This window comes from Lynx rufus, unplaced genomic scaffold (assembly GCF_022079265.1).
Source record: "Lynx rufus isolate CCGP_SWC_20201006 ecotype Redwood Valley unplaced genomic scaffold, mLynRuf1.p SCAF_6, whole genome shotgun sequence".
Lineage (NCBI taxonomy): Eukaryota > Metazoa > Chordata > Mammalia > Carnivora > Felidae > Lynx > Lynx rufus.
Window position 1 is genome coordinate 27,010,188 of NW_025814878.1, and position 26,134 is coordinate 27,036,321.

General features: G+C 37.7%; 1 protein-coding gene across 1 annotated transcript in view; it reads right to left on the reverse strand.

Moving 5' to 3' along the window:
* ENPP1 (ectonucleotide pyrophosphatase/phosphodiesterase 1) overlaps positions 1-26,134 on the reverse strand; it is a 71,720-nt gene that overhangs the window by 24,483 nt on the left and 21,103 nt on the right. The window contains exons 2-11 of the mRNA XM_047102919.1: positions 16,956-17,028; positions 13,855-13,971; positions 12,911-13,036; positions 11,729-11,789; positions 9,124-9,221; positions 6,369-6,448; positions 5,346-5,465; positions 3,938-4,047; positions 3,067-3,132; positions 2,687-2,759 (exon numbers count right to left, since the gene is read on the reverse strand). Of these exons, the coding sequence (XP_046958875.1) occupies positions 2,687-2,759; positions 3,067-3,132; positions 3,938-4,047; positions 5,346-5,465; positions 6,369-6,448; positions 9,124-9,221; positions 11,729-11,789; positions 12,911-13,036; positions 13,855-13,971; positions 16,956-17,028 (924 nt within the window). The remainder of the gene's footprint in view (positions 1-2,686; positions 2,760-3,066; positions 3,133-3,937; positions 4,048-5,345; positions 5,466-6,368; positions 6,449-9,123; positions 9,222-11,728; positions 11,790-12,910; positions 13,037-13,854; positions 13,972-16,955; positions 17,029-26,134) is intronic.

Below are 26,134 nucleotides of genomic sequence, written 5' to 3' on the forward strand. Positions count from 1 at the left end.
TACATATGATTTGCATTAGGCTAAGACAAGCCAGGTAAGACAATGCCCATGAATAAAAAGAAGGGCCCAAATCCCGTACATGCTCAATCCTAAGTACTGGAAATGTCACTAGCCGACCTGATCGTCTAAATTGCCAAAAATGTTAAAATTATTCATGAAATGCTTTATAGTTCATTATGTTTGATTTTTAAAACTAGAACTCCTAGGGTGTGCCTTGGTGGCTCAGTCAGTTAAGCCTCCAACTTTGGCTCAGGTCATGATCTCACGGTTCGTAGGTTCCAGCCCCATATCGGGCTCTGTGTTGACAGCTCAGAGCTTAGAGCCTGCTTCCAATTCTGTGTCTCCCTCTCTCTGCCCATCCCCACTCACACTCTGTGTGTGTCTCTCTCTCTCAAAAATAAACATTGACAAAAATGTTTTAAATTAGAATTCCTAGGAACCCATTATTTCCTTGCAAACTGCATGTATTTTGCACACATCTATCACGAGGACAGACTAGCAAATAGTTTTAGTAACTTGCTTTTGACATTTCTCTTTTCGGCTCTCCTTGCAAAACCAGGAAAATTCTTTGCAGCTCTACATGTGCTTTCTGTAATGTATCAAATCAGTCTTATCTCTATAGTCAATTTATTCCACTGTAATAATGAAACAACCTCCTTCAATATGGTCTTTCATTCAAAGCCACCCAAGTAATGCAAGTTGGAGTTTTTAAGTATTAAAATCAAGTGGGTTTTGATGTGCCAGTAATATTAGAATTTAACAGAGTTTACAAGCTGGTGACTATGATACAAAAAGCAAGGGGCTCAATCTTGAATGAAGATGAATCACAAAAACAGTCCTTTGGAAAATCTTCAGTGAAATTAGAAAAGGCAGCACCGATTTCATAATTTATATGAGCTGATAACCAAACAATTACAAAATGATCCTCAGACTTCCTTATAGCCAGACTGACCTAGACATGAGTTGTGTCAGTGAATTTAGTGAAAGAATAAAAATTACACTAGCATCTGGTCAATTGTCAAACCAAGATAACACTGACACAAAACTTTTCCCTGTCACCAATTATGACCCAGTCACCTTATTGACCATGTGTCTTCCTTACCCCACCTCTAAAGAGCAAAGCAAGGGCACACGGAATTACTAACTATATCAGAGCTGCTGGAGATGTTAGGAGCTAATAGACATGTTAGGATAGGCTCTGGTCTGGACTCTGTGCTAAAGAGATTTTGAGGCTCACAAACTATGCAGACTAGGGTGAAATTCTAGCTATTCCTAGTCTTTTATCTCTTACAGTCATATGGGGGAAAAGATAACAAGGATTCTGAGATTAGGGACCCTGGCTATACCTCTTCTTCCTTTCACCATGACCACCAATATTCCTAGATCCTTACTCCCTGTTTCTTTTCAGATCTTGGGTCACAGATAAAATATACGGCATAAGGGAAGTCAGCTTAGAAGTACAAGGAAAGAAGCTCAAATCGTTTTCTGTTCCAATGCTTCCTCTGCTCCAAGATATAAAAATTCTATGGCCGCACAAAAACTGAAAGCAGTATTTGATCTTTCAAAGCACTATACCGATTACAAACCTAGCCAGGGGTGGGCTAAGTTCCTAAAAGGGTGTCAGGTCAAGTAAGATCTCATGTTGACAGCCTTAGTACATGAGCCATTTCCCCATCTCTAACTTCCTAGTAACTGTTCAATAAAACCATGGTTATTTGAAATTTTCTATAGTGTTGACAAAATCTCCTATTCTTTAATGCCCAAGCTCTGTTGTAAGCATGATCTCAGAAGTCAGAGCTAGATCTCCTAAGGTGGAGAGATCATAGTAGGCTTCTTGTGTTATTTGACTAATTCTCCTCTATTTACATAGAAAATTGAGCACTGGATGCCATATGTAAGAGAGGAATCACTGGGTTCTACCTCTGAAGCCAAGGCTACACTGTATGTTAACTAACTTGAATTAAGAAAAAAAAAACAAAACTTAGGGGTGCCTGGGTGGCTCAGTCAGTTAAGCGTCCAACTTCGGCTCAGGTCATGATCTCACAGTTCATGAGTTCAAGCCCCACGTTGGGCTCTGTGCTGACGGCTCAGAGCGTGGAGCCTGCTTCGGATTCAGTGTCTCCCTCTCTCTGCCCCCCTCCCTTGTTTGTACTCTGCCTCTCTCTCTCAAAATAAATAAATAAATAAATAAACAAATAAACATCAAAACAAGAACTAAAAAAAAAAGAAAAAAAAGAAACCAGTCTATGGACAGGCCAGAACCCTGGCTACCTGAACCTTTGCCACCCACACTCTTGTTTCTCAAACACAGAATAAAATAAGTCAAGATTTTAAAAAAAAAAGAAAGAAAGAAAAAAAAAAGAAAATTGGAGTCTTACCCATTTACAAAACTTCCAAAGACCCTTAGTTTTTAAGCCAATGTAGGGATAAATGTAGTGGATAAAGGCTTTGGAAATGAGAATATGGAATTTAATTTACCATCAGTTCAACTGAGCACTGTGGAAAGTATAGACAAGACTACTGTTATTTTTACTAGAGTGCATCCTTTGGTTTAGTTAAAATTGTGCTTACTACTCTTCCCAGAATCATGGAATCTTGCTAGAATGGTCTAGAAACCTGCTTCAAAGCAGGTTTAGTTACATGACACCAGGTTTCATGAAGTAATCACTGATAAAATGGTACTTACCTCACTGCTGACTGGTCCATATGAATGACCTGAAGAATCTGGTTCTTCTAAATACAGAGTGTAAAAGTGTGGTCTAAATCAAACAGCATCAAAATGTAATATTTTATAAACACATTGTAAAACAGAATGGAAAGAATAATTTAACAATTGATAGTGATTAAAAAGTCTACAACACTGGGGTAACATTTCTAATCTTTCTGAGAAATAATTTGCAGATTTGGAGTTCTTCAAAATGGTAGCCATAAGAGCTCCCTAAAGAGTTTATTTGGATATAAAATGCCAGAGCCAACTGCAAAGTTTTCTTGCTGCTTATTTTTAAACATTCTGTGATATCTATAAAACAAAGGAGTAGTTACCATACAAATTAGTCATCTACATACCTTTCATCTTTAGGAAGCTGCAACCACTTAAGAACAGCTAAAATCCTTTCTTCAAATGGTACTGAACTAAAATTAAGGATAAACAAAATTAAATAGTCTGTGACACTGTTTGAGTTTAAAATATCAGTGTGTTTCTTATTGACAAGCACACTGAAAGACTAAAGCAATTACATGCATTAATTGTGTTTGAAACAATGTAAAAGTTTTATTTGAAAACTCTAACTTGTTTTCCCAATAAAGGACCAAAAGTTAAGGTTCACATTGGGGAAGCTTTGGTCTGGGGAAGAGAATGAAGGCAAGTGTTTAATTTGCTGACATTTTTGTTATGTAACTAATATTTATTAAGCATTTATTGCCAATTACAGTTCTAAATGGTGTCCCCATAAGCATCCCAATGAAAGCTGCAACTAGGTTTAAAAATGTGCTTCTGACATCTACCTGATGATATTATGCCTGTATCTGAGAATAGCAATTGCTACCACATGAATAACCCATGTGTCCACCATACATTTCACAAAAGGTACCTGATGGAGAACTCATTTGCTCGTGACTCTTAAAAAGTTGGAGTCAGTCACTATGCCTTCATTTTTTATTCCTGCCCAAAGATCTGAATGCAAACCGTAACATGTAACCAGCACTTTCTAGAAAACCTCCAGAAAAAACTTTGTCTAGTTTCACTGTCCATCCATCCCTTCAAAACTCACCTACCCTCCACCTAAAAGCTATCTGAGATAGAGTTCTTATTCTGGCCATTCTCATTTTTCAGCTAACGCACTATGCAAATGCTAGAACTTAGAACTTGATAAAAAGGAGAAGCTGAGATTAAAAAATAAATAAATGAGCAATTCTGAAAAAGTGCATCTATACCTACCTATTATATATTTTATAGATGTCTGGGAAAATTCCATTAATTTCCACGTCTGATCCTGGCCAGAAAAATGTACCACTTTTCAGGCCTTGATATTTAGCAGTGATCCAAATCTGGGGAAGAGAATGAAGGCAAGTCAGAAAATTACACAACTGTTCACTTCTTAGCAAAGTATACACTCATGTAACATCAGTGTGTTTCTCTCAAGTGCTAGACTATGTTTGAGGTTAATGAGCTCCAGCAGCGAGACTATAAAATAATCACTTAATATGACTCTGAACAGCAGCAAAATGAAATAATTACAACTTAAATTAACCTACAAAATATAGACAGTCCGTTTTCAGAAATCTCTGCAACTTTCAGAGCCACACCCCTACTTAATGGGGTTCCCCCTGGAAAGAAGAAAAAAACCCCAAATATACATGTGCTTAATTTGCTGACATTTTTGTTATGTAACTAACATTTATTAAGCACTTATTGCCAATTTCAGTTCTAAATAGCATCTCCCTAAGCATCCCAATTATTAATTTAGATAATCCTCACAATAACCCCGTAAGGTTAACAGTATTATCTACAGTATAAACATGAGAAAAGGGAGGCAGAGAAAGAATAATTTGCCCAAAGTCACATAGCTTTAAGTGTCAGCACTAAAATTTGAATTTATACCCTGTAAATTACCCATCGTGCTCTTTTTCCTTCTAAGAAGAATATCAAGACTATCTAAAAAGACCCCATGGGATTTTTGTGGAAATTTCTGAAAAATACAAAGAAACACATCTAAATCATGGCCAGAAAGAATCTTTGTGTTAGCCAATGCAAATGAAGTCAAAGTTTACCTCCTTCAGAAACCATTAGTGTTATGTGGATCAAAAGATTGCCCCGACGACTTCTATACACTCCTAGTGTATAGAAGGTGGAATGAAGCAGAAAAGAAAAATGGTTCAGAATTACCCAAACCCAGTTATGAAATAAACTACTCTCATTGCGCAATGATACAAGCTGTGTTCAGGATGATCAGCATCTGTCTCCATTTACAAAAGGATGGTCACGACACAATAAATGAAGTAGGTTATTAAAAGCTCCAGAGAATCTGGTAGTTTACTCTGATTGAAATAGAAGAGAATTGGGGCGCCTGGGTGGCTCAGTCGGTTAAGCGTCCGACTTCAGCTCAGGTCACGATCTCACGGTCCGTGAGTTCGAGCCCCGCGTCGGGCTCTGGGCTGATGGCTCAGAGCCTGGAGCCTGCTTCCGATTCTGTGTCTCCCTCTCTCCCTGCCCCTCCCCCGTTCATGCTCTGTCTCTCTCTGTCTCAAAAATAAATAAATGTTAAAAAAAATTAAAAAAAAAAAAAAGAAATAGAAGAGAATTAAAAAAAAAAAATCTTAGTAGCCAAAACAAACAAACAACTCACTGGTTCTCCTTTGTACCACTCAGGATTAAATTTCTCTTTACTTTTAAGTGCAAAGTAAGCATTCATCTTGGGATCATACATTTTATTGTCAATTATGCCATGGGATTCTGGATAAAGCCCCTAAAAAATATAAAAACAGGTTTTATGCAAGTTGTGAGGTATTTTTTGTTTTCATGTTAAATAAAATCACAAAACAAAATCATCAAAGAGAAACATGTAACTGAAGCTACAGGGAACTCGGCAGAGTTAAGGAGGGAAGAACAAAACTTTGGGATTTTTAAAATACAACCAACCACTCAAGATTTTATATAGTATTTGTACTTTATTTAACAGGAGAAAGTAAGTAGGAATGCTATGGATAAGGGCCTATATTAATAGGCAGCTTCCTCAATTTCTAAAAAAGTGCCCTATTTTCCCATTGCATTGCTGAGTAAGGAATTTCTGTAGAACAAACTATGTTTTGGTTCAGTCTGAGAAGAGCTTGCATTAATACAAGCTAAAGAATTCATTTTCTGGCTTGAACCCTAACACCTAATGAATTTGACTTTTCTCTTGGACTCCAATTAAATTGGCAAACTTTGAAACAAAAACAGGGCTGTAATCCTATCTAGAGTCAGGCAAAGTGGCTTGCTTAAATTCATACATCAAGATGACTGGAACAGGTTGAGAATCCATGAGTGTAGGACAGATTTGTACCAACAAAGCAAGCTACAAAACCATAAGAAGAAACAAGACACAAAAATTGGAGAATCTTAAAGCTGAAAGGAAACCAAGAACTCAGTTCTTAGAGTCTTCAGTCACCTCTTTTCAAGATGGAAAAATTGAGACCAGAATGAAAGGGATCCTCCCCGAACTACACCTAGTTGGTGGCAGAGGCAAAGACCAAAACCTAGGTTTCCTTGCTTAACTACATTTTGGAAAAAAGTTATTCTTTTCTGATCTGATGTGTAATTATTCCCTCGAAAAATGTAACATTTACATCTCACTTCTGTGAACATATAAAAATTGAAATGTGGAGCTTACAGTGACAATGCTGTAGTGATTGGGAAAAGTTTTTGTTGGATATACTGGTCTCATGTTTCTGGTATATGTTCCACAGTTTTCTATAAGGGAAAAAAATCAAAGATTGTTGTTAAATGCAATGAATAATCTGTTTAATTCATCTAGCTTTGGTACGAAGTAAGTCTAAATAGTATTAAAAAAAAACTAACCCAGGAGGGATTTATAACCATATGAAAATTTAGGGTTAATTATAAAGCAACACTGCAGATTCAAATTCAGTGTTCAAGTTAGTTTTCCTCAGATAAATATTAAACAAAATAATTAAGTCTATGAAATAATTATCCCATACTTATCAAAAACATTAAGTTCCAGGTAGACCATTTGTAATAATGATGCCTACTAGATCTTTGTCTGATATTATTTGGTGGTCACATACCTAAATTACAAGAGATAATTTAAAAAAAGCAAACTGCATCCTATGATTTCACTCATATGTGGAATTTGAGAAACTCAACAGATGCCCACAGGGGAAGAGAAGGAAAAATAAAATAAAAACAGAGAGGGAGGCAAACCATAAGAAACTCTTAAATACAGAGAACAAACTGAGGGTTGTTGGAGGGGTGTTGGGTGAAGGGATGGGCTAAATGGGTGATGGACATGAAGGGAGGGCACTTGTTGGCATGAGCACTGGGCGTCATATGTAAGTGATGAATCACTGATTAGAAAATAAAGGAGAGAAAAAACAAACTGCACGAGTAGCAAAATCTGCAAAATTAAAACAACAGTGAAGCAGTAGCTGGGGTGGGAGTGTCTCAGTCTGAAAATCCAGAATCAGCTCACTCTGGACATACTCAACACTGCTCTAAACACAAAAAGGCATCTTCTGGCTTCAAGTTAGAGAAAGGCACAGAAGTCAGACTGTTCCAGATTTAGCCCTGGTGTCATGCTCCTTTTCTCCCGCCTCTACTATTAAAAAAAAAAAAAATACATAAACCTAATGATTCTAGCATCTCAATAAGTCATTGCCAAAAAAATGCCCCTCAGGTTGGCATGTGTCTATCTCAATGCCTTCCAAACAGTGCAGAATTACAGAGTATGTTCCTCAATTATCCAAAGCTGGGGCTTAGGCAAATGGTGTACTGATTTCTTTTAATTTTTTTTTTAACGTTTATTTATTTTTGAGACAGAGAGAGACAGAGCATGAACGGGGGAGGGTCGGAGAGAGGGAGACACAGAATCTGAAACAGGCTCCAGGCTCTGAGCTGTCAGCACAGAGCCCGACGCGGGGCTCGAACTCACAGACCGCGAGATCGTGACCTGAGCCGAAGTCAGCCGCTTAACCGACTGAGCCACCCAGGCGCCCCCTGATTTCTTTTAAACGTCACATACGGGTAGCTACAGCTATTTAATTCTGAACTCAGGATGCAATGTTTGGTGCCATTGAAACAAACTTTCCTTTTAATGGCAACAAAGGGCCAGATTCAAGCTTCAAAGCCCATCATGGGCCTAACAGGTAAGAATAAAGCCTTCCCTGCTCTTGCATGCTTTTTGCTAAAGACTTTTTTTTTCCAAGTCAAATAATTATTTACAAAAACGATTTTCTTTTAGGTAGAAAGTAAAAACTGAAATTTTGGGCACCTGGGTGGCTCAGTCAGTTAAGCATCCCACTTTGGCTCAGGTCATGATCTCGCAGTCCATGAGTTCGAGCCCCGCATCAGGCTCTGTGCTGACAGCTCAGAGCCTGGAGCCTGCTTCAGATTCTGTGTCTCCCTCTCTCTCTGCCCCTCCCCTGCTCACACTCTCCTTTCTCTCCCTCTCTCTCTCTCTCTCTCTCAAAATAAATAAACATTTAGAAAAACTGAAATTTTAAAAAGATACTCCCAAATTATTTTGGTTTTTCATAAAAGAAGTATAATAAATGTGCACATGTATTTACTGAGAGTGATTTTAATGTTTAAACTAATCTCATACACTCAAGCCTAATAAATAATATTTTACAATTCAGAACTCCAACATAGTTGTATTTACTTCCATTTCAGTTTAGCGTTCCACTGGAACTACTTAATTATTGATCACTGATAATGAGCAAAGTTCTCTAATTTTTATACCCATAAACTATTTTTTTTTCCTTTTTCAGTAACGATGATACAAGTAATACCCATATAACTGGGGGTTAATGTGATTTAAAACTCTGGCATTAATATTAAGAAAAGACTATTCTACTATTGCATCAATAATTGCAAACTATTCTACTATTGCATCAATTGTAATCAATTCTGATTACAGAATAATCATCCAATTAAGGCCTTGAGTGAAGCAAAGAAATTGGAAGGATGCTACATGGTACTATAGGATAACTAGCAAATATTCAATGTCTACAGTACTAGAAGCATATCAGAAATACCTTCAGTTTTTGAAATTCTATTTTAAGATGTAATAATTATTAAATGATTTTTCCACAAAAGGAATCCAAAATTCTAATACATACAGATTTATATGCGTGTGTATATATTTATATATAACTGTATATATACACATGCTGTACACACGTGTGTGTGTGTGTGTGTGTATAACTATTATCTTAGAAGTATTTAAAAGGCAGCTTCAAAGTAATTACAATATTGAAGACTAGTTCCTTATCATCAGGTTCAACTACTTTGCCATAGAGAGGTTTGGTAAAACACATTCTGCCAGTATTTTTCCAAAAAAAGACTGCCTCCCTAGTCTATCTCACTGAAACTGTGACACCTCAACAGTGAACTCCGAAGTTACTTACTTAGTCTGCTAATAACAGGAAGAAGGCCACCCCAAGTGTGTAAATATTCTGCCCTGAAGCCATCCAAAGAAAATAAGAGGGTAGGAGGTGCTTCAAACCTGGGTAATGAGAAAGAAGAAAAACAATGTTTAAAGAAGCAGAAGGAGGATACACATCCAATGAAGATTTTTCCCTGGCACAGGGAAAAATGAAAAATGAAAATTTTTCACTGAGGTCAGTATGTAATCTAAAGTAAATTAACAAGTTCAACAAGCATTCTTATAAAGGAGATATTACATTTATATTCATATATATGCTTTTATATTTCACTATATATATATATATATATATATGTCATACACACACACACACACACACACACACACACACACACACACACATATATATACACATATATCGTCTAATAGTATTTTTAAGCATTTACACCATTTTGAGCCACCATATGGAGAACATCATTCATGGTTCCTGCTATTCCAAAAGCTGGACCAAATGCTACTAAAATGTAATAATATTTTCCCAATCTCCAGGAGAATAAATGTTAGCAACAGCATTTTCTAAATTATGTTTTTATTTCCATTAAGATTTTTCCTGAACAACCACCTTTTGATATTGTCTACATGAATCTAACAGATGGTACCCCATATCACAAAAATTATACATAATATTTGTGGTTTTTTAAATTTTTTTTCTAACGTTTATTCCTTTTTTTTTTTTTTTTTTGAGACAGAGAGAGACAGAGCATGAACAGGGGAGAGTCAGAGAGAGAGGGAGACACAGAATCTGAAACAGGCTGCAGGCTCTGAGCTGTTGGCACAGAGCCCGATGCAGGGCTCAAACTCACAGACAGCGAAATCACGACCTGAGCCAAAGTCAGACGCTCAACCGACTGAGCCACCCAGGCGCCCCCATAACATTTGGTTTTTAAGTTTACTGTATTTGAAAGATGTTACTATTTAGTTGAGAAGTTTGAGATGTATTTACTACATTTAAATAAATAAACAACAAATGATCCAAAGCTAGAAATGAACAATGAGGGCATGTGCGTGTGCATGCATGTGCGCACACACACACACACACACGATGTATGTGGTGCACTAATCCAAAGGAGGCAAAAAAAAAAAAAACAAAACCACGTACAATGATGTGCTCAGTCAAAGTGAATAACTATGGAAAACTGTTACATGGCCAAACCAAAATGGGCATGGTTCAGAAATTTTGAACTTCTAATGATAATTGGGAGACTGTAGGGAGTTGAACCCTGCAGGATAACTGTAAAAAAACTTTCCACTTAAAGCTTATTCAGTAATTTAAAATTTGAGAGCAAATGCTAAACTCTTCTTGCCTTTTTCAATTCTGCCTCCTCCTCAGCTTACTCTCACATGCAAACACAAAAGGAAGAAGAAAAAAATATATATATTGGTATGTGATTTCCACTAACTAGTATTTGCATCATAGCTCAGTTGGAAGATTCCAGAACCAATGCCTAGGGTCTCAATGGTCCATCACTGTATAAAATTATTTGTATTCAATCAACATAAAACATAAACAGTTTATTGTGCCATCAGGTAAATAAACTGGTATAACTTCCAGTAGAATAACACATGTTCTAACTTATGATCTTATTGTAAAGAAAGGAAGAGTTACATATCCACTACAAGGATCAACATTACAACTGAAAAGTAATGATCAATATGTAGAAGGAAAAGAAAGATTAAAAATTCACTAAGTCTAAATTTTCCAAGATATCTTGAACTTAAAAGACAGCTCAAGGCACAGGAGCGCACCCTTTGAAAAAAGTCTCTTCTGTTGGAATTTTTTGGTTTGGGTTTAGTTTTTGCTGCTGCTATTACTGTTCTTTTAAACAAAACAAAAAAAAAAGTACTGTTTCATCCAAAAGAAAAAAAAACGCCCATCTTATAAAGCAAAACTAAATTATATACACAAACAAAATAAGCTAACGTACAGCTTTAAAATGTTGAATAGTTTGGGAAAAAACTCATTACTTTAAAAAGGTAAAAATATGTTTCTGAAGATGAATAAGTCAAATTATATGAAATAGTAGATCTCAAGTGGAGCAAAGAAAATTTACGTTACATCTTCACAAAATCTCCCCCTTTGAATTCCACACAAGATTTTTTGATGGCCTAGTATACACAAGGTACTGGGTAAAATACTTTAAGGACAAAAAGAACAAAGATGAATTATAAAACTTATGCAACATTCTCTCACAGACACATTGCTTATCCCCCGAATTTATAAGTGAACCAAAATATAAAAAATAAAAAGGAAGCTATAAAGTAACTTGCTACAGGTTTGATTCTCAAAACTAAGTAAAGGGCCTTTCTTCTTAAGGCGAAAGACAACACACTTCCAGCGACCCTCATGAATACTAAAGACTAAATAGTCGTGGCCTCTCTTTTTTCCATTAGCTTCCAGAGTGGGGAACATTCCATAATCAACCGTATGCCACAAGTGCCCACCACAGGGCCTGACTAAAAATAACATTTAATGAACCAATGACTAATTATTACTTTTATCTTTTCAATTTGGAAAGAGAAAAAAAAATAGTACCTTAACGAAATAGTATCTCAGAATATCATCTTACCCTGCTGGACACTTTGGCTCATTAATGTTCTCACATGTTTCTTCTACCCAACTCTTCTCTCCTAAAATATTTTCAAGAAATAAAACAAAGTGAACATACTGAATAGTGACAATAACTTGATGCTGTGAGACATCTTAGGACAGATTCCAAAAACAAAACATGTTAACACATATATACATAATATGGGTCATGGTTCTAGGGAAATACAATAAATACAGTAAGTTATTGTGTTTCAAAATAACCGCCAGTTGATATCAGGAAGAAAAACAATGCAAGACTCAAACATGTGACTGTATTTGTGAGAACTTAAAGGCATCTTTTCCATTTTCAAGTTGTTCATATTTTCAGCCAACATTTACAACCCTCCTTTTATCCACTAACATCTTCTAGTATTAAATCCTTGATGTCTTAGTTCCTCTTATCAGTTTCAAAGAACCCTGCAACTGGATGAAACCTCACAATAGCATCAGTTTACATAATACCCTATATAACCTTGGGCAGTAATTTCACATCTACTCCTTCAACACATGGCATACATTGCCCTCATTTACATTACGAGGGAACCTGCAACGTAAAGATAGCCAGGACTACAAAAAGTGATCTTTCCACAAAGCAGCATTAAAAACGTAGCTAATATCGGGGCGCCTGGGTGGCTCAGTCGGTTGAGCGTCCGACTTCAGCTCAGGTCACGATCTCGCAGTCTGTGGGTTCGAGCCCCGCATCAGGCTCTGTGCTGACAACTCAGAGCCTGGAGCCTGCTTCAATTCTGTGTCTCCCTCTCTCTCTGACCTTCCCCCATTCATGCTCTGTCTGTCTCTGTCTCAAAAATAAATAAACATTAAAAATATTTTGTTTTAAAAATAAAAAAAAAATTTAAAAAATGTAGCTAATATCAAAATAACATGAAGGGGTGGCAGCAGGAGAGTGAACTACTATAGACAGAACAAGATTTGCCATGTGTAAATAGTGATTCTTAAACGACTGATGAGTACGAGATTCATTACATACTTTCTTTATTTGAATTTTACTCTAATAAGATGTTTTTTAAGTATTTTTTCAGCTAAGACAGTTGGTCAACAAATATGACTCCTAATGTAAAAAATGACACCTGTGCAAAACCCAGCTAACACCTAGAAGGATGTCGGGCTGCTTCAGAGCCCGATGGGTGCATGGGAACCTGACCTCGGCACACAGAGCTATAGTTGACACAGCAGTCACCCTTGTCCCTGCAGTCATCCGAACAGGAGCAAAGGCTTCTGGGCAATCTTTTCTCACCACACCTGAACTTGCTGCAAGTCCATATGTGTTCTAGAAACAAATAACAACAAAAGACGTGTTATGGTCCCAATTTAACACATCCGAAGTAGACACAGAACTGTTCTCCTCTGGAACACGATCCAGGAGGGACAACGAACTATTTCATAACTGAGTTACTCACAGAATCTGCCACCACAGGGGTCGACCTGAACTAACAGACAGAAAGCATGCAAGCAACAGCTGTTATTGTTTCACTAAAGAAAACAGAATTTCATCATTTGAAAACATGGGCAAACATGGTTAATATACAATTCACATACAGATCTTGGCTTTCTCCACCAGCCATTTTCAGGGTTCTCAACATTTCATCTGAAACTGGCTTACTCCCATTTAAATAGGAAACATGTCCTATGTAGACAAACCCGAATGGAACAGAAAATATACACATTCTGACGGTTTTATTTCAAAGTGTTAAGCAGGTTTCTAAGCACACCTGGAACGAACGTGACATTCTGTGTCAGCTACACTTCAGTAAAAAGAAGTGGATGTCTAAGAACTCTTGCTTTAGCGAGCCCACACTGAAAGTACTCGTATGTTTCAAGAAGACTTTTTGAAGTGTAAGTGCAAGTTCGATTATGCAGGCTCTCGGCATACGTTAAACACAAGCACAGTTTTGCTATCCATAAAGTGTTTAACAAAGGCAAAATACATGAAATTTCTTCTCTAAGGAAATGCAAAGGCCAATTTTTTTAAAAAAAGCCTCAAGTGAGTTCAATAAATCACATTTCTAAAAAATGCAGAACTTTTTTTTTTTTTATCTTTGACTAGTGCCCATGACATCATCTTTTCCCCTGCGTATTTTTATTTACCTGGTTCTATACACGTCTCCTGGTAATCCAGACAGCAGTTTCCAAGGTCAACACAAGCAACATCACAGCGGCAGTTTCCAAATGTTCTCTCAAAACAGCGACCTTTGCAACTTTTAACTGAAAATATCGAATAATGAGTTAGAAGTTTCTAATCACAGAATCAAGAAGCAAACATCAACTAGTATACATAAGTTAGATTCAAATCCTACCTTAGAAAATACAGATGGGGTAATGAAGTTACCCAAGAATCTTTTCACAAATACACATAGAAAGTGGCACAAAAAGAAAATTCTATCTCTTGTCATAGGGGGGAAAAAAGAAGTTTTAAAATTTATTACGAACCTTACCAGGTCTGATAAGACTTCAATACTTATGGCATGGTAAAGAAAAGTCAGAATAAGGACTTGTTCTTTTTATTTTTTTTAAGTTTATTTATTTATTTTGAGAGACAGAGAGAGCGAGAGAGCGAGCAGAGGAGGGGCAGAGAGAGAGAGAGAGAGAGAGAGAGAGAATCCCAAGCAGGCTCCACATTGTCAGCACAGAGTTTAATGCAGGGCTCGGACTCAGGAATCATGAAATCATGACCTGAGCAGAAATGGAGTCAGATGCTTAACAGACTGAGCCACCCAGGCACCCCTCTGAATAAGGACTTGTTCTGAAAGTTTTATGCTTATATAACATTCTCTAAAATTTCAAACTGTGAGAAAAGACTTTAAAAGTGATTATCTGAATATTTCAGGAGGAGAAAGAATACCTGACCCACCGAACTCTCACTCTTGGTGTATAAAAGAAGTAATGTGCTTATGCAGGACATTCTGCAGGACTGTCCCTCCCACCATCACCTAAAGTACGCATTTCACCTTCAGATCCGATCTGGTTCCTACACTTCCCAGTCAAGGTCCAATTTCCTTTGTTTAAGCTTTTGTAAAACCTTGTCCGTCCCCTCAGTCACTAATTCCATTTGAACTAGAGTATTTGGTTAATATCCCAGTCTCACACTGAACTACCAACTTCCATTCATTCATTCATTCATTCATTCATTTAGAGAGAGAGAGAAAGTGCAAGCAGGGTTAGGGCAGAGAGAGAGAGAGAGGGAGAGAGAGAGAGAGAGAGACAGAGAGAGAGAGAGAATCCCAAGCAGGCTCAGCACTGTCAGCACAGAGCCAGATGTGGGGCTCAAACCCACAAACTGTGAGATCATGACCTAAACTGAAATCAAGAGTCAGACACTTAACCAACTGAGCCATTCAGGCATCATCCCTGGACTACCAACTTCTTGAGAGCAAAGTCCACACCTGCATTGTACCCAGCACACCGCATCCCTAGCGCCCAGCAAGATGCTTGACTACAGCTGGTACCAGTAAGTTTTTGTTAAATGGATAAATGGCGGATATGGAAGGAAAACTTTTAATTAAATACAATAATTTTATGTTGTATTTACTATATACCTGGAAAAAGCTAGGTTCTCATCAGATTACTAAAACATCAGGATGGTGAGGAAAAAAAAAAAAACCCACTTGTAAAATAATGAAAGTCCAACAGAAAAAAAAAAAAAAAAGAATAATCCTAGCTCCTGACTTTAGGGATCTCCTAACCCAAGAAGACACTGCCATAGAATTTAACCCTCATGACACTGGGAAAATTGGCAATTTTAAAGACATGAAATGACAACAGTAATTTCTAAGGTCAGGAATACTAACATTCCTGACCTGGGCAGGGCCAGGGAAAGCTGTTAGAATAATAGCTACTACTTGAGGCTCATTATTAAGCACCTAGTAGTTTGTAAAATACTGCGCATACTATGTTAGGTTTAGATTAAAATTACTTTTTTTAAACCTTCAGTTTTATTTTTATGTGTTAAACTAAACTCAAAGTTTAAACTCAAACTAAACTACTTCATACCTATGCCTAGATGAACATTAAAGTCTGTAGCTATTTCATCTTGTTAAACTTAAGACACTTTTGCTCTGGATAGATGGCTGACCAAACACATGAAATTACTACATTTAATTACTACATTTAATTTAAGCAATAAGTGAAAACTTAAAAATCAGTACACTTGTTTAAATGACCAATATTACAATCACAGAAGAGTTGAACAGGAAAATAATTTTTCAATTTTCAAAACTGAATTTCCAGGGCACCTGGGTGGCTCAGTTGGTTGAGCACCCAACTTCAGCTCAGGTCATGATCTCACACTCCGTGAGTTCGAGCCTTGCATCAGGCTCTGTGTTGACAGCTCAGAGCCTGGAGCCACTTCAGATTCTGTGTCTCCCCCTCTCTCTGCTCCTCCCCTGCTCATGCTTTGTCTCTCTCTGGCTCAAAAAGAAATTAAAACATTAAAAAAATTTTTTTAAAACTGAATTCCCTAGGAAGACCATCAGTGATTTCACATGGGGGAGAAACCTACCTCAGAGCCAAAATAAGGACTACTGCAATGTACTATGATTCAGAGTTTTGTTAGTTACAGTAATCTCATCAATGCTGGATAGATTTCTGCACTCAATATAAAGAAAAAAAATATGTAGAAGCTTAAAACTGTCATTTCACTATAGCTTTGAAACCACAAATGCTCGTAATTTTAAAAGCTGTTAGGGCACATAACGATAAATTTCTGGTTGCCCAGCGATGCTAACTGGTTACCAAGTAATCTTTCCAGGCTGCTTCAGCAACTAACTCCTTGGGAAAAAAAAAAAAAAAAAAAAAAAAAAAGAGTGTCCTCAGAGTTCCTGGAGAGAGTCCAGGGAGAAGGGCTCCAGGGTGCAGCACCAAAACATTTAGGCCATGTTGGCTTGTATGTTTCACTGCTCTTAATTTATTTTTTGTTGTTTTGGGGGTTTGTTCTTTGGTTGATTTTTTGGTGATGGCCCCTCTTCATTGTTTTAGGATGAAGTTTTACAACTAAATAAAACATTACATGGCTAAAATAATAAAAAAGTTTTAAGAAGACTCAAACCATTATCACATCTGCAATAACTATGGAGTACCCACAGATTAGGACAGGACACTTTTCTCAGTCACATTCTGAAGAGGACTAAGTAGCCACACACACCCATGTGTGCACACACACACACACACAGTATTTATACTGTAGTAATTACCTTCTTTGGCACAGCTTGGTTTCAGCCCAAATATACAACCAAGGATTGTTGTTAACACACAGACTGACAATACCTGCGGGGAGAAAAAAGAAAATTATATAGCTTCAAAACCCTTCTAGTTCTTCAAATGTTTCTCAACGTGCTGGGGCCGCTCTGTCTCCTGCTGTGGGTACAGGTCACGTGGATGTGCGTGCTTTGTGAAAATTCAAACCCCACGCCTACGCTTTGTGCACTTTTCTGCATGTATGTTATACTTCAAGAAAAAGTTTGCTTACATGTCAGCAAACAAATCTGTGCCATCCAGGACGAATGTTTCCAGAATTTCCCAGTTAATGCAAATGAATCTAGTCAGAGAACTTGAAATAATTAAGGGATGGAGAGAGGAAAATCAATTTACAGATTCAATTTCCTACTTGCTAATCCACAAAATGCAATATGAGAATATGAGCTGCCTCTCTGAACAGGTCAACTACACAAACCTGAACAATATTCTCGTATGCCCCATGGCAGCCTATGGGAACGGGCACTGGACAGGGTTAGGCAACTGCACTGTGGCCCCAAATGTTACCACAAACTAGTTGTGTGATTTGGGGAAGATCACTTAAGTGTTCCAGACATCAAATTATTCACCTATAAAATTAAAGGGTGAGACTATATGGATCTCTAAAAATCTTTCCAGCTCTAACATTTTGCCACTTTCTCAATTCCCCACTCTTGTGGCCTTTGATTTTAAAATAAGTACATACACCAGACAGAATTTTTGTTTGAGAATTAGAAAAGAAAGGGGGGGGGGGGGGGTGGAATACATAGATTCGTAGAACAACCCTTAATTTTTTTAGTGGGATGGAGTTTCCTTGACAGCTCTCTGGAATCTCACTTTGCAGGAAAATCCAACAAAATACGCATTCAGTACCAACTATGTGTAATGACTATGTTATGCACAGGAAAGACATACCTCAGGGAGCTGCTATTTGTGTGGGCAAGGGTAAAAATAACAGCATAAATGGCTCATATTTGGCAGGCTCTAGGAGGCACCTGCAGTTACATAGTTGTTTAAAGAAGGAGAAAGGTTGGGGTGGCTGGGGAGAGGGAGATCAGAGAAGGCTGCACAAGAGAAATGGGTGAATGGGGCAGGGTGGGTGTTGGGCGCAGGCTTTTAGGAACTCACTCCCTCAAATAAAACATATCAAGTACTGACCATATATACCAGTCCCCAGGCTTAGGTACTGAATACTCAGTAAAAAAGCAGACACGACCTTTGTCCTCAAGGTGCCTAATGTCAAGTGACTGTAAAAACTAAAGAGAAAGTAAACCGTAAGTAAATTGAATCAGCAGGTCTAACTTATTGCAGAAGAAAATGGGGTAAGGGAAGGGAAAGCAAGAGTGAAGTGGGTCTCAAACACAACTGGGTCTAGTGAAACCTTTTTTTAAGGAAATAAAAAAACCTAAGCGTACACACGTCCATTCAAATAGAGAGTCATCTGAGGAAAAGCTCGAACAAATATGCAAATAATGACAAATGGAACAAAGTACCAGAACACTAAGGGATTCTCCTAAACCTTTTGAGGTATAAACTAACATAAACATATGAAAGGTAATTTTTAAAAAAATTAATGCTTATTTATTTTGAGAGAGAGCAAGAGTGCAAGTGGGGGCGGGGGCAGAGAGAGAGAGAGAGAGAGAGAGAGAGAGAGAGAGAGAGAATCCCAAGCAGGCCCTGCACTGTCAGCACAGAGCCGGACATGGGGCTCAAACTCAGGAACTGTGAGATCATGATCTGAGCCCATATCAAGAGTCAGAGGCTTAACCACCTGAGCCACCCAGGCGCTCCATGAGAGGTAATTTTTACATTTCTATCAAAAACATTAAGAACTCTTACAGTCAATTATAAACATACAAGGAAATGAAAAAATTGCAAACCTCATCTGTATTTCCTACACTGTAATTTAAAACATGGAGGGTTAAAGCTTTCTTAGTAATAAACTTATCAAGAATAGTCTGAACAGTCTTTCTCTTCTTCTCGTCACATTACTTACACTCCATAGTGAGAAACTTTTCCGTGCCTTCACAGACCGCCACATTCCTTCGCAAGCTTAGATCAGTTCCCCAAGTACTTGCACTAGTAATCAGAGTTAAGTTTACACCAACAAATACAAATCACAGTGAGAGAACTTGTTTACATTCAGAAATGTATTGCCTTAAAAGACATACTCCCTCACTGCTGTAAGAAATTCAGTCATGGAGCTGTATTACCCACAACTGTACTGTCCTTCCCAAATATAAAAAAGAACTTGCCAACAGTTCTGTTACAATTAAGTCTCACCTTGATGAAAACTATGGGAAGACTTGGTGGTAAGCAAGCATTTAAATCATAAGCACTCGGGGGTACCCTGGGTGGCTCAGTGGGTCAAGCATCCGACTTTGGCTTAGGTCATGATCTCACGGTTTGAGAGTTCAAGCCCCGCATTGGGCTCTGTGCTGACAGCTCAGGGCCTGGAGCTTGCTTTGGATTCTGTGTCTCCCTCTCTCTCTGCCCCTTCCCCGCTCATGCTCTGTGTCTCTCTCTCAAAATAAATAAATAAACATTGGGAAAAAAATGTCTTTTAAATCGTAAGCATGCGTTTAAAACACACCCAGTATATATAGGTCTCTCCTCTCATTAAACTGCAGCAGGGGCATGATGATTTTTTTTTATTACCTCTTCATTGCTAAAAAAATGTTACTTAGATTTAACTTTTATTTTATTTCTTTTTAAATTTTTTTAACGTTTATTTTATTTTTGAGACAGAGCATGAACAGGGGAGGAGCAGAGACAGAGGGAGACACAGAATCTGAAACAGGCTCCAGGCTCTGAGCTGTCAGCACAGAGCCCGACGCGGGGCTTGAACTCACGGACCGTGAGATCATGACCTGAGCCGAAGTCGGATGCGTAACTGACCAAGCCACCCAGGCACCCCTAGATTTAACTTTTGTAAGATGATGCAGAGCATGGAAATGAAACAGAAGTATGACAAGAGGAACAATCAATTCTCATCTATAATCACGCCTATAAAAGATGAAACTTACATCACCTACTACTGTGTTACCCAACTCCCACTCAGGATAGTTTTTAGTAGGAAATTTCAGAGCTGTGAAATCTAATTCAATTTTAATTTCTTCTCAAAGTAGATTAAAACAGCAATGTCAAAATCCACTATTCATTTTTTACCTCTATAACAATTTAGGTAGTTTTCATATTTTGATACTCTCTTAGAAACTAAAGATGAGACTTTTTACCTTAGACCACATAGAGCCACCAGACATACAAGTAAATTGGCAGAATATTTTGCCTCTACGTTAGAAGACTATTGATTTGGGAGTTTCCTGCTTGTTTAGAGTACCTAAATCGTTTGGCCTTTCTTGGACATTTAATGAACCAAAAGAAATAGATATAAAGAAATCACTCCATTTTTTTTTCTCACAGATTCCCTAAAACATATTAATACAACGTGTATTATTCTTTATTGAGCATTCATTTAAATATGAGTGCCTACTTACACAGACCCTTTGCTAAAGGCCAGAGAGACAAATGAAAGCAACTCACACCCTGACAGAGAAATGAAGCTGGGGTCGGGGGCGGGGGGGGGGGGGGAGGGGGGGGAGGGGAGGGTGGTGGAGGGCATGAACATTAATGATTACAATGGAGCTACAGCAGATATGTGTAAAAAAATTTTAACATGCTGGAGCGCCTGGGTGGCTCAGTAGGTTAAGAGTCTGACTTTGGCTCAGGTCATGATCTCATGGTTCATGAGTTCAAGCCCTGTGTCGGGCTCTGTTCTGACAGCTCAGAGTCTGGAGCCTGCTTCAGATTCTAGGTCTCCCTCTCTCTCTCCTCCTCCCCCACTCACGCTCTGTCTGTCTCTCTCAGAAATAAATAAAACATTTTTAAAAAATGTTAACACGCTAATAGCACAGTGGAGAGAAAAAAAGGAAAGAATGGTGATTAAAAGAACTTCACAAAGACAGATTTGGAGACAAAGGGATTTCCCCTTCAGTCAATAAACAAATGTTTGAGTGTCTGCAATATGCACTGTACTTAAATTCTGAGGAGGAGGGAGGGGTCCAAAAATAAAACAAAAAAAAGAATTTGTGGTGAAATCCCTAATCTCAGAGTTTACCATCCAATCAGGGTGATGACTTTAGAATTTGTTAATGACAAAGACAGGAAATGGTGGGAAGCAGCCTAAGAATTAAATCACGGGGTAGTGACAATCCGTGCAATGGCACTTTGTACAAAGGCAGGGAGGTACAGAAAACCACCGCGGTCTGGGAGAAAGAAGGAGAGTGGTAACAACAATAAGCATGGCTTCTACAGTACTATGTGCTAGGCACTTTTCTCAGAGTTTTGCATCAAATCGTTTAATCTTCACATTATGACACAGATTACTGAAATTAACCCGGTTTAAGAAAATGGAGCTGCAGATTGCTGACCGGTGGCAGGGGCAAGATCCGAATTTAGGCAGTCAGGCTGTAAGCAGTGGGGCAATAGGGGGGACAGGGGAGTGCCTGAGAGAGGGCTGTGTCTTGTGAGCAGTCAGCAGGGAGCTGCTGGGGCATTAGAATATGAAACTGACATGACTGGATTTACAAATTCTTTTTTTTTTAAGTTTCTCTCTTTTGAGAGAGAGACAGTGAGAGCGAGCGGGGGGGAGGGGCAAACAGAGGAGGGGAGAGAGAGAACCCCAATCTGCGCTATCAGCACGGAGCTCAATGCAAGGCTCAAACTTACCAACTGTGAGATCATGACCTGAGTAGAAACCAAGAGTCAGACACTTAACCGACTGAGCCACCCAGGTGTCCCTGGATTTACAAATTCTAAAAAGAGTCTTTGGCAACATTATGGAAAGCTCTGGTATGAGTCCAAGAGTGAAATGAGCGCTTGGTCTTACCTGCCTCTCCTTTCTCAGGAGACGCTCTGTCCTCCTCCGTCTTTCCTCATCCCAACCACTACGGCCCTCACCATGTTCTATGAGATCTATGTCGCTGACCAGACTGTGAGTTCCAGGGGGGGTGATTTACTTATTTCTCTATTTTCCATGTCTAGCATGGTGCCTAGCACATAGCAGACATTCGACAAATAACTGTTGAGCTGAAAATCAGCAAACTGTGACTTCATTAAACATAATTTGGGGGAAACCATAATCCTCCCCCTTTTCTTCATATGACTTCACAAAGTCAGCCGGTTTAAGTACCTTCGTATCTGCTTTATATAAAGGATGTCTACAATACGTAGACATGAAAACATTTTTTTAGGAAATGGTATATTTCTGGATTTGGTATTCAAATGTGACAGGTGTCATATAAACGCCTATCCGATGAAGATGAATTAGCTGACCACACTGCCTATCACTCCTCTGGCCTCTGGCCAAAGCTGCATGCCTTCTGAAAACAACTCTGTAAAAACTCAGATCGACACAGTGCTGAGTCTGCAGGGATTTCTTTTTTTTCCCCAGAAGATGAGGATTAGATACTCAGAAACTTCTACAGGAGATTCAAAGGGAGGTTCAAAGGAAATGCCGTACTCTTGAAGAACTTTTAAGTATTACAAAGTTTAAAGTACACGTTAGAACAACTGCTTGAGTGGATTAAAGAACTTTTTAAGGAAAGAGTTCTCACTTTTGCTTGGCCTCTTATACCCTCTCTATCATTTTAGTTATGTTTGACTTAATTGAAGGTTTTCCCAAATGGCAGTGATATTTTATGTAATTTATATAAATGATCAAATGAAAATGAGGAAAAAAGACACCAAGCACTGAACAAGTCTATCACTTTGGGGCAAACCAAACTCAATCTCTGAGTAAAATATTAAACCTCTGAAGAAGCTGGCTTCTTCCTGGTAGAGTTTCAGGTTCAGAATGGCTAGGGTTCAAATCCCACCTCTCTCAATTCATTTTTGTCAGCATTCAACAAACATTTCTTGAGAGCCTACATGTCAAGACTGAACTAATGCTGGGAATACACCAGTGAACAAAATGATTTCAGTGCTTACATAGAGCTTACATTCCAGTGACTCCTAGACAACCATGAGATGTGTGATAAGGGAATGCTTCATATCCTAACTAAACCTCATTTTTAAAACATTTCTAATGTTTTAAACATCAGAAACATTTCTAATGCTGATAATACCTACCTTACAAAGTTGGCACAAGCTTTGAGCATAATGTACAGAAAGTGTCCGGATTGGTGACGGGGGCACAGAGGTGCTCAATAAATGACCGTTCCTACTAGGAACAACTCACTAAGAGCCCCCTGTAGATTCTTACACAGCCACAGTATAACCAATGGTTAAGCAAACTACAGGGTATTCTTTTTTATATGCTGTTAAAAGAAATGTCATAAATTCTATATTAACACTTCCTTCTTCTTCTTCTCCTTCTCCTTCTCCTTCTTCTTTCTTTTTTGTTGTTGTTTCTAATTCTGCAGTAATCTGTTTTCAACAGTTGTTGAAGACCATGCAGTGGTTAAAAAGAACCCTATCCAAAGGATGCAACCGAAACAGAAAAAAGGCAAAGTAGTATTTTGTAGGGGATGGTGGTAGCAGTAATTTTAGTCATATCTATACAACAGCTCTCCAAACCATGCTAATGAAAAAGGGACCCATATAAACACCAATCTGCATATTAAAGAATACTTCAGATCCATGTTTGCACATGTAACAAAGTATGCTTAGACTGATTCAAACGCTGTGGGAATAAGAAGCTATAGAAAAATTCTGAAACACCTTAAAATATTCATATTGTTTGACTCAAAAATTACACTTCTTGCAGTTTCTTTAAGATAAAAAATTATCTATAAATATTTATTACAAATATTTACATGTAGCATTACTTACAAGAAGAAAAATAGACACATACGCAATCTCCAGCAATTGAAAATGGCTAAATATGAAATACTTATGTAATTGAATACTATACAGCCAATAATGATGACATAGAAGAAATTTAATAGCATGGGGAAAGACACAGTATTGACTATAAACTATAAATTATAAAATAAAATGGCAGTATAGTCCTAATTTTCTGCTATACATGTATATTTTTTATAAATAGTCTTACATCTGCCTGATGGGCTCATATGTGATTTTTTTTTTCCTTCTTGGTACTTACCTTTATTTTCCAAAGTTTCCACAGTGAACCCATATGCAGGAGAACTAAGGGGGCTAGTAGATGGGTATTAGTGACCCAGAGTAAAGTTTTCCCATTTTGGCATTTTAGGGATCTTTCAGCATAAAAGGCAACTCCTCCCTGCCTACATACTCTAAGCAAACTCCAATCAACAAATTCTGATTCCATTCAACCTCTTTTTTTTTTTTTTTTTTTTTTAAGAGACAGTGAGAGCTAGCAGAGGAGGGGCAGAGAGAGAAAGGGAAGGAATCCCAAGATCCCAAGCAGGCTCAGCACCACCAGCGCAGGGCCTGATGTGGGGCTGGAACCCATGAACCGGGAGATCATGACGTGAGCTAAAATCAAGAGTCAGATGCTTAACCGACTGAATCACCAGGCGTTGCATTCAACCTCATTCTTAAATATCCCTCATTCTTTCTTTTTTAATTTTTTTTAATGTTTATTTATATTTTGAGAGACAGAGAGTGAGTGGGGTAGGGGCAGAGAGACAGGGAGACACAGAATCCGAAGCAGGCTCCAGGCTCTGAACTGACAGCACAGAGCCCGACACAGGGCTTGAACTCACAGACTGTGAAATCATGACCTGAGCCGAAGTCTGACGCTTAACCAACTGAGCCACCCAGGCGCCCCTCCCTCGTTCTTAAATATCAGTCAACAGTCATGATTCACCACTCATCTGAGGTAAGCCTACAATATAAGATAAACAAAAAGTGTAATATCAACACAAAGGAAAAAAAAGGGAGAGGAAGAGAGAAAAATATTAAAAACAAACATATAATTAGTATTCTCAGTGGGATTCAAGATTTGTGCAAATCCTCAAATCCAAAAGTCCTAATGTCAAATATCCAAAATGATATATCAAAGAAGGCTCATACTTACATGATTTTCAAATTCCAGAACACCAATGACAAAAAGACCTTAAAGGAAAAGCTATGCCAACTTCATTTAAAAAACAAAACAAAACAAAACAAAACAATAAAGATGTATAAGATTGGAGTTAGTTTTTCTTTAGAGGTTTAGTAGAACTCACTGGTAAAGCTCTGTGGGCCTAGAAAGATCTGTGTAGTAAGCTTATTAATTTCTAGTTCAATCCCTTCATGGGTTTATAGAATTATCTAGATGCTCTAATTTTTTCTTGAGTCGGTTTTGGTAAGTTGTATTTCTTCTTGGAATTTTTCACTTCACCTACATTTTCAAATACATTAGTATAAAGTGATTTATAGTAGCCCTTTGTTATTTTTTCAGTGTTTGTACATTTTGTATTTGTGATCCTTCGTTCCTCCCTGATATAATGTGCCTTCTTTCTTTCTTGGCTTAATTAGGCTCACCAGAAATAATACTCTATTTTAAAGAATCTACTTTTTGCTTTGTCAATCTTCTCTTTGATATGTTTATTTTTTGTTTTACTGATTTTTGGTCTTGTCTTTATTTTTTTCTTTCCTTTTGTAGCCTAGGTTTAATTTTATTCTGTTTTTCTTTTAATAAGTTATAGATATAGACACTTAGGTTATAGCTTTATAGACTTTTTTCTCTTTTAATATTACTTTTATTCTAATTTTTAAACCCCTTAAGTCATTGTTGTTTTATAAGTTCATTTAGATTTATCCAAATATTTATGACTTTATGCATTTTAATGCATTTTCCTTTGCACCTTTCATCTGGAGTCGTCTAGAACCCATTTTCTTCTACCTAAAATATATCTTTTGGAATTTTCCTGATGGCAGATTCTCTCAGTATTTGTTAGTTTATACATGTCTTTATTTTGTTCTCATTCTTGAAAGGCATTTCTTTTCTGGATATATAATTGCAATTTGGCAATTATTTTCTTTCAGCACGGGGAAGATGTCATTACACTATCTTATGCTGTTAATCATTGCTATTGAGAATTCAGCTGTCAGTCTATTGTACTTTTGAAGGAAATAGGTCTTTTTTTAATACCTTTAAAAATGCTTACTTAAAAAAAAATGCTTACTTTTACTTTTGCATTCTGCAATGTTATTCTGTCATTTGTTGACT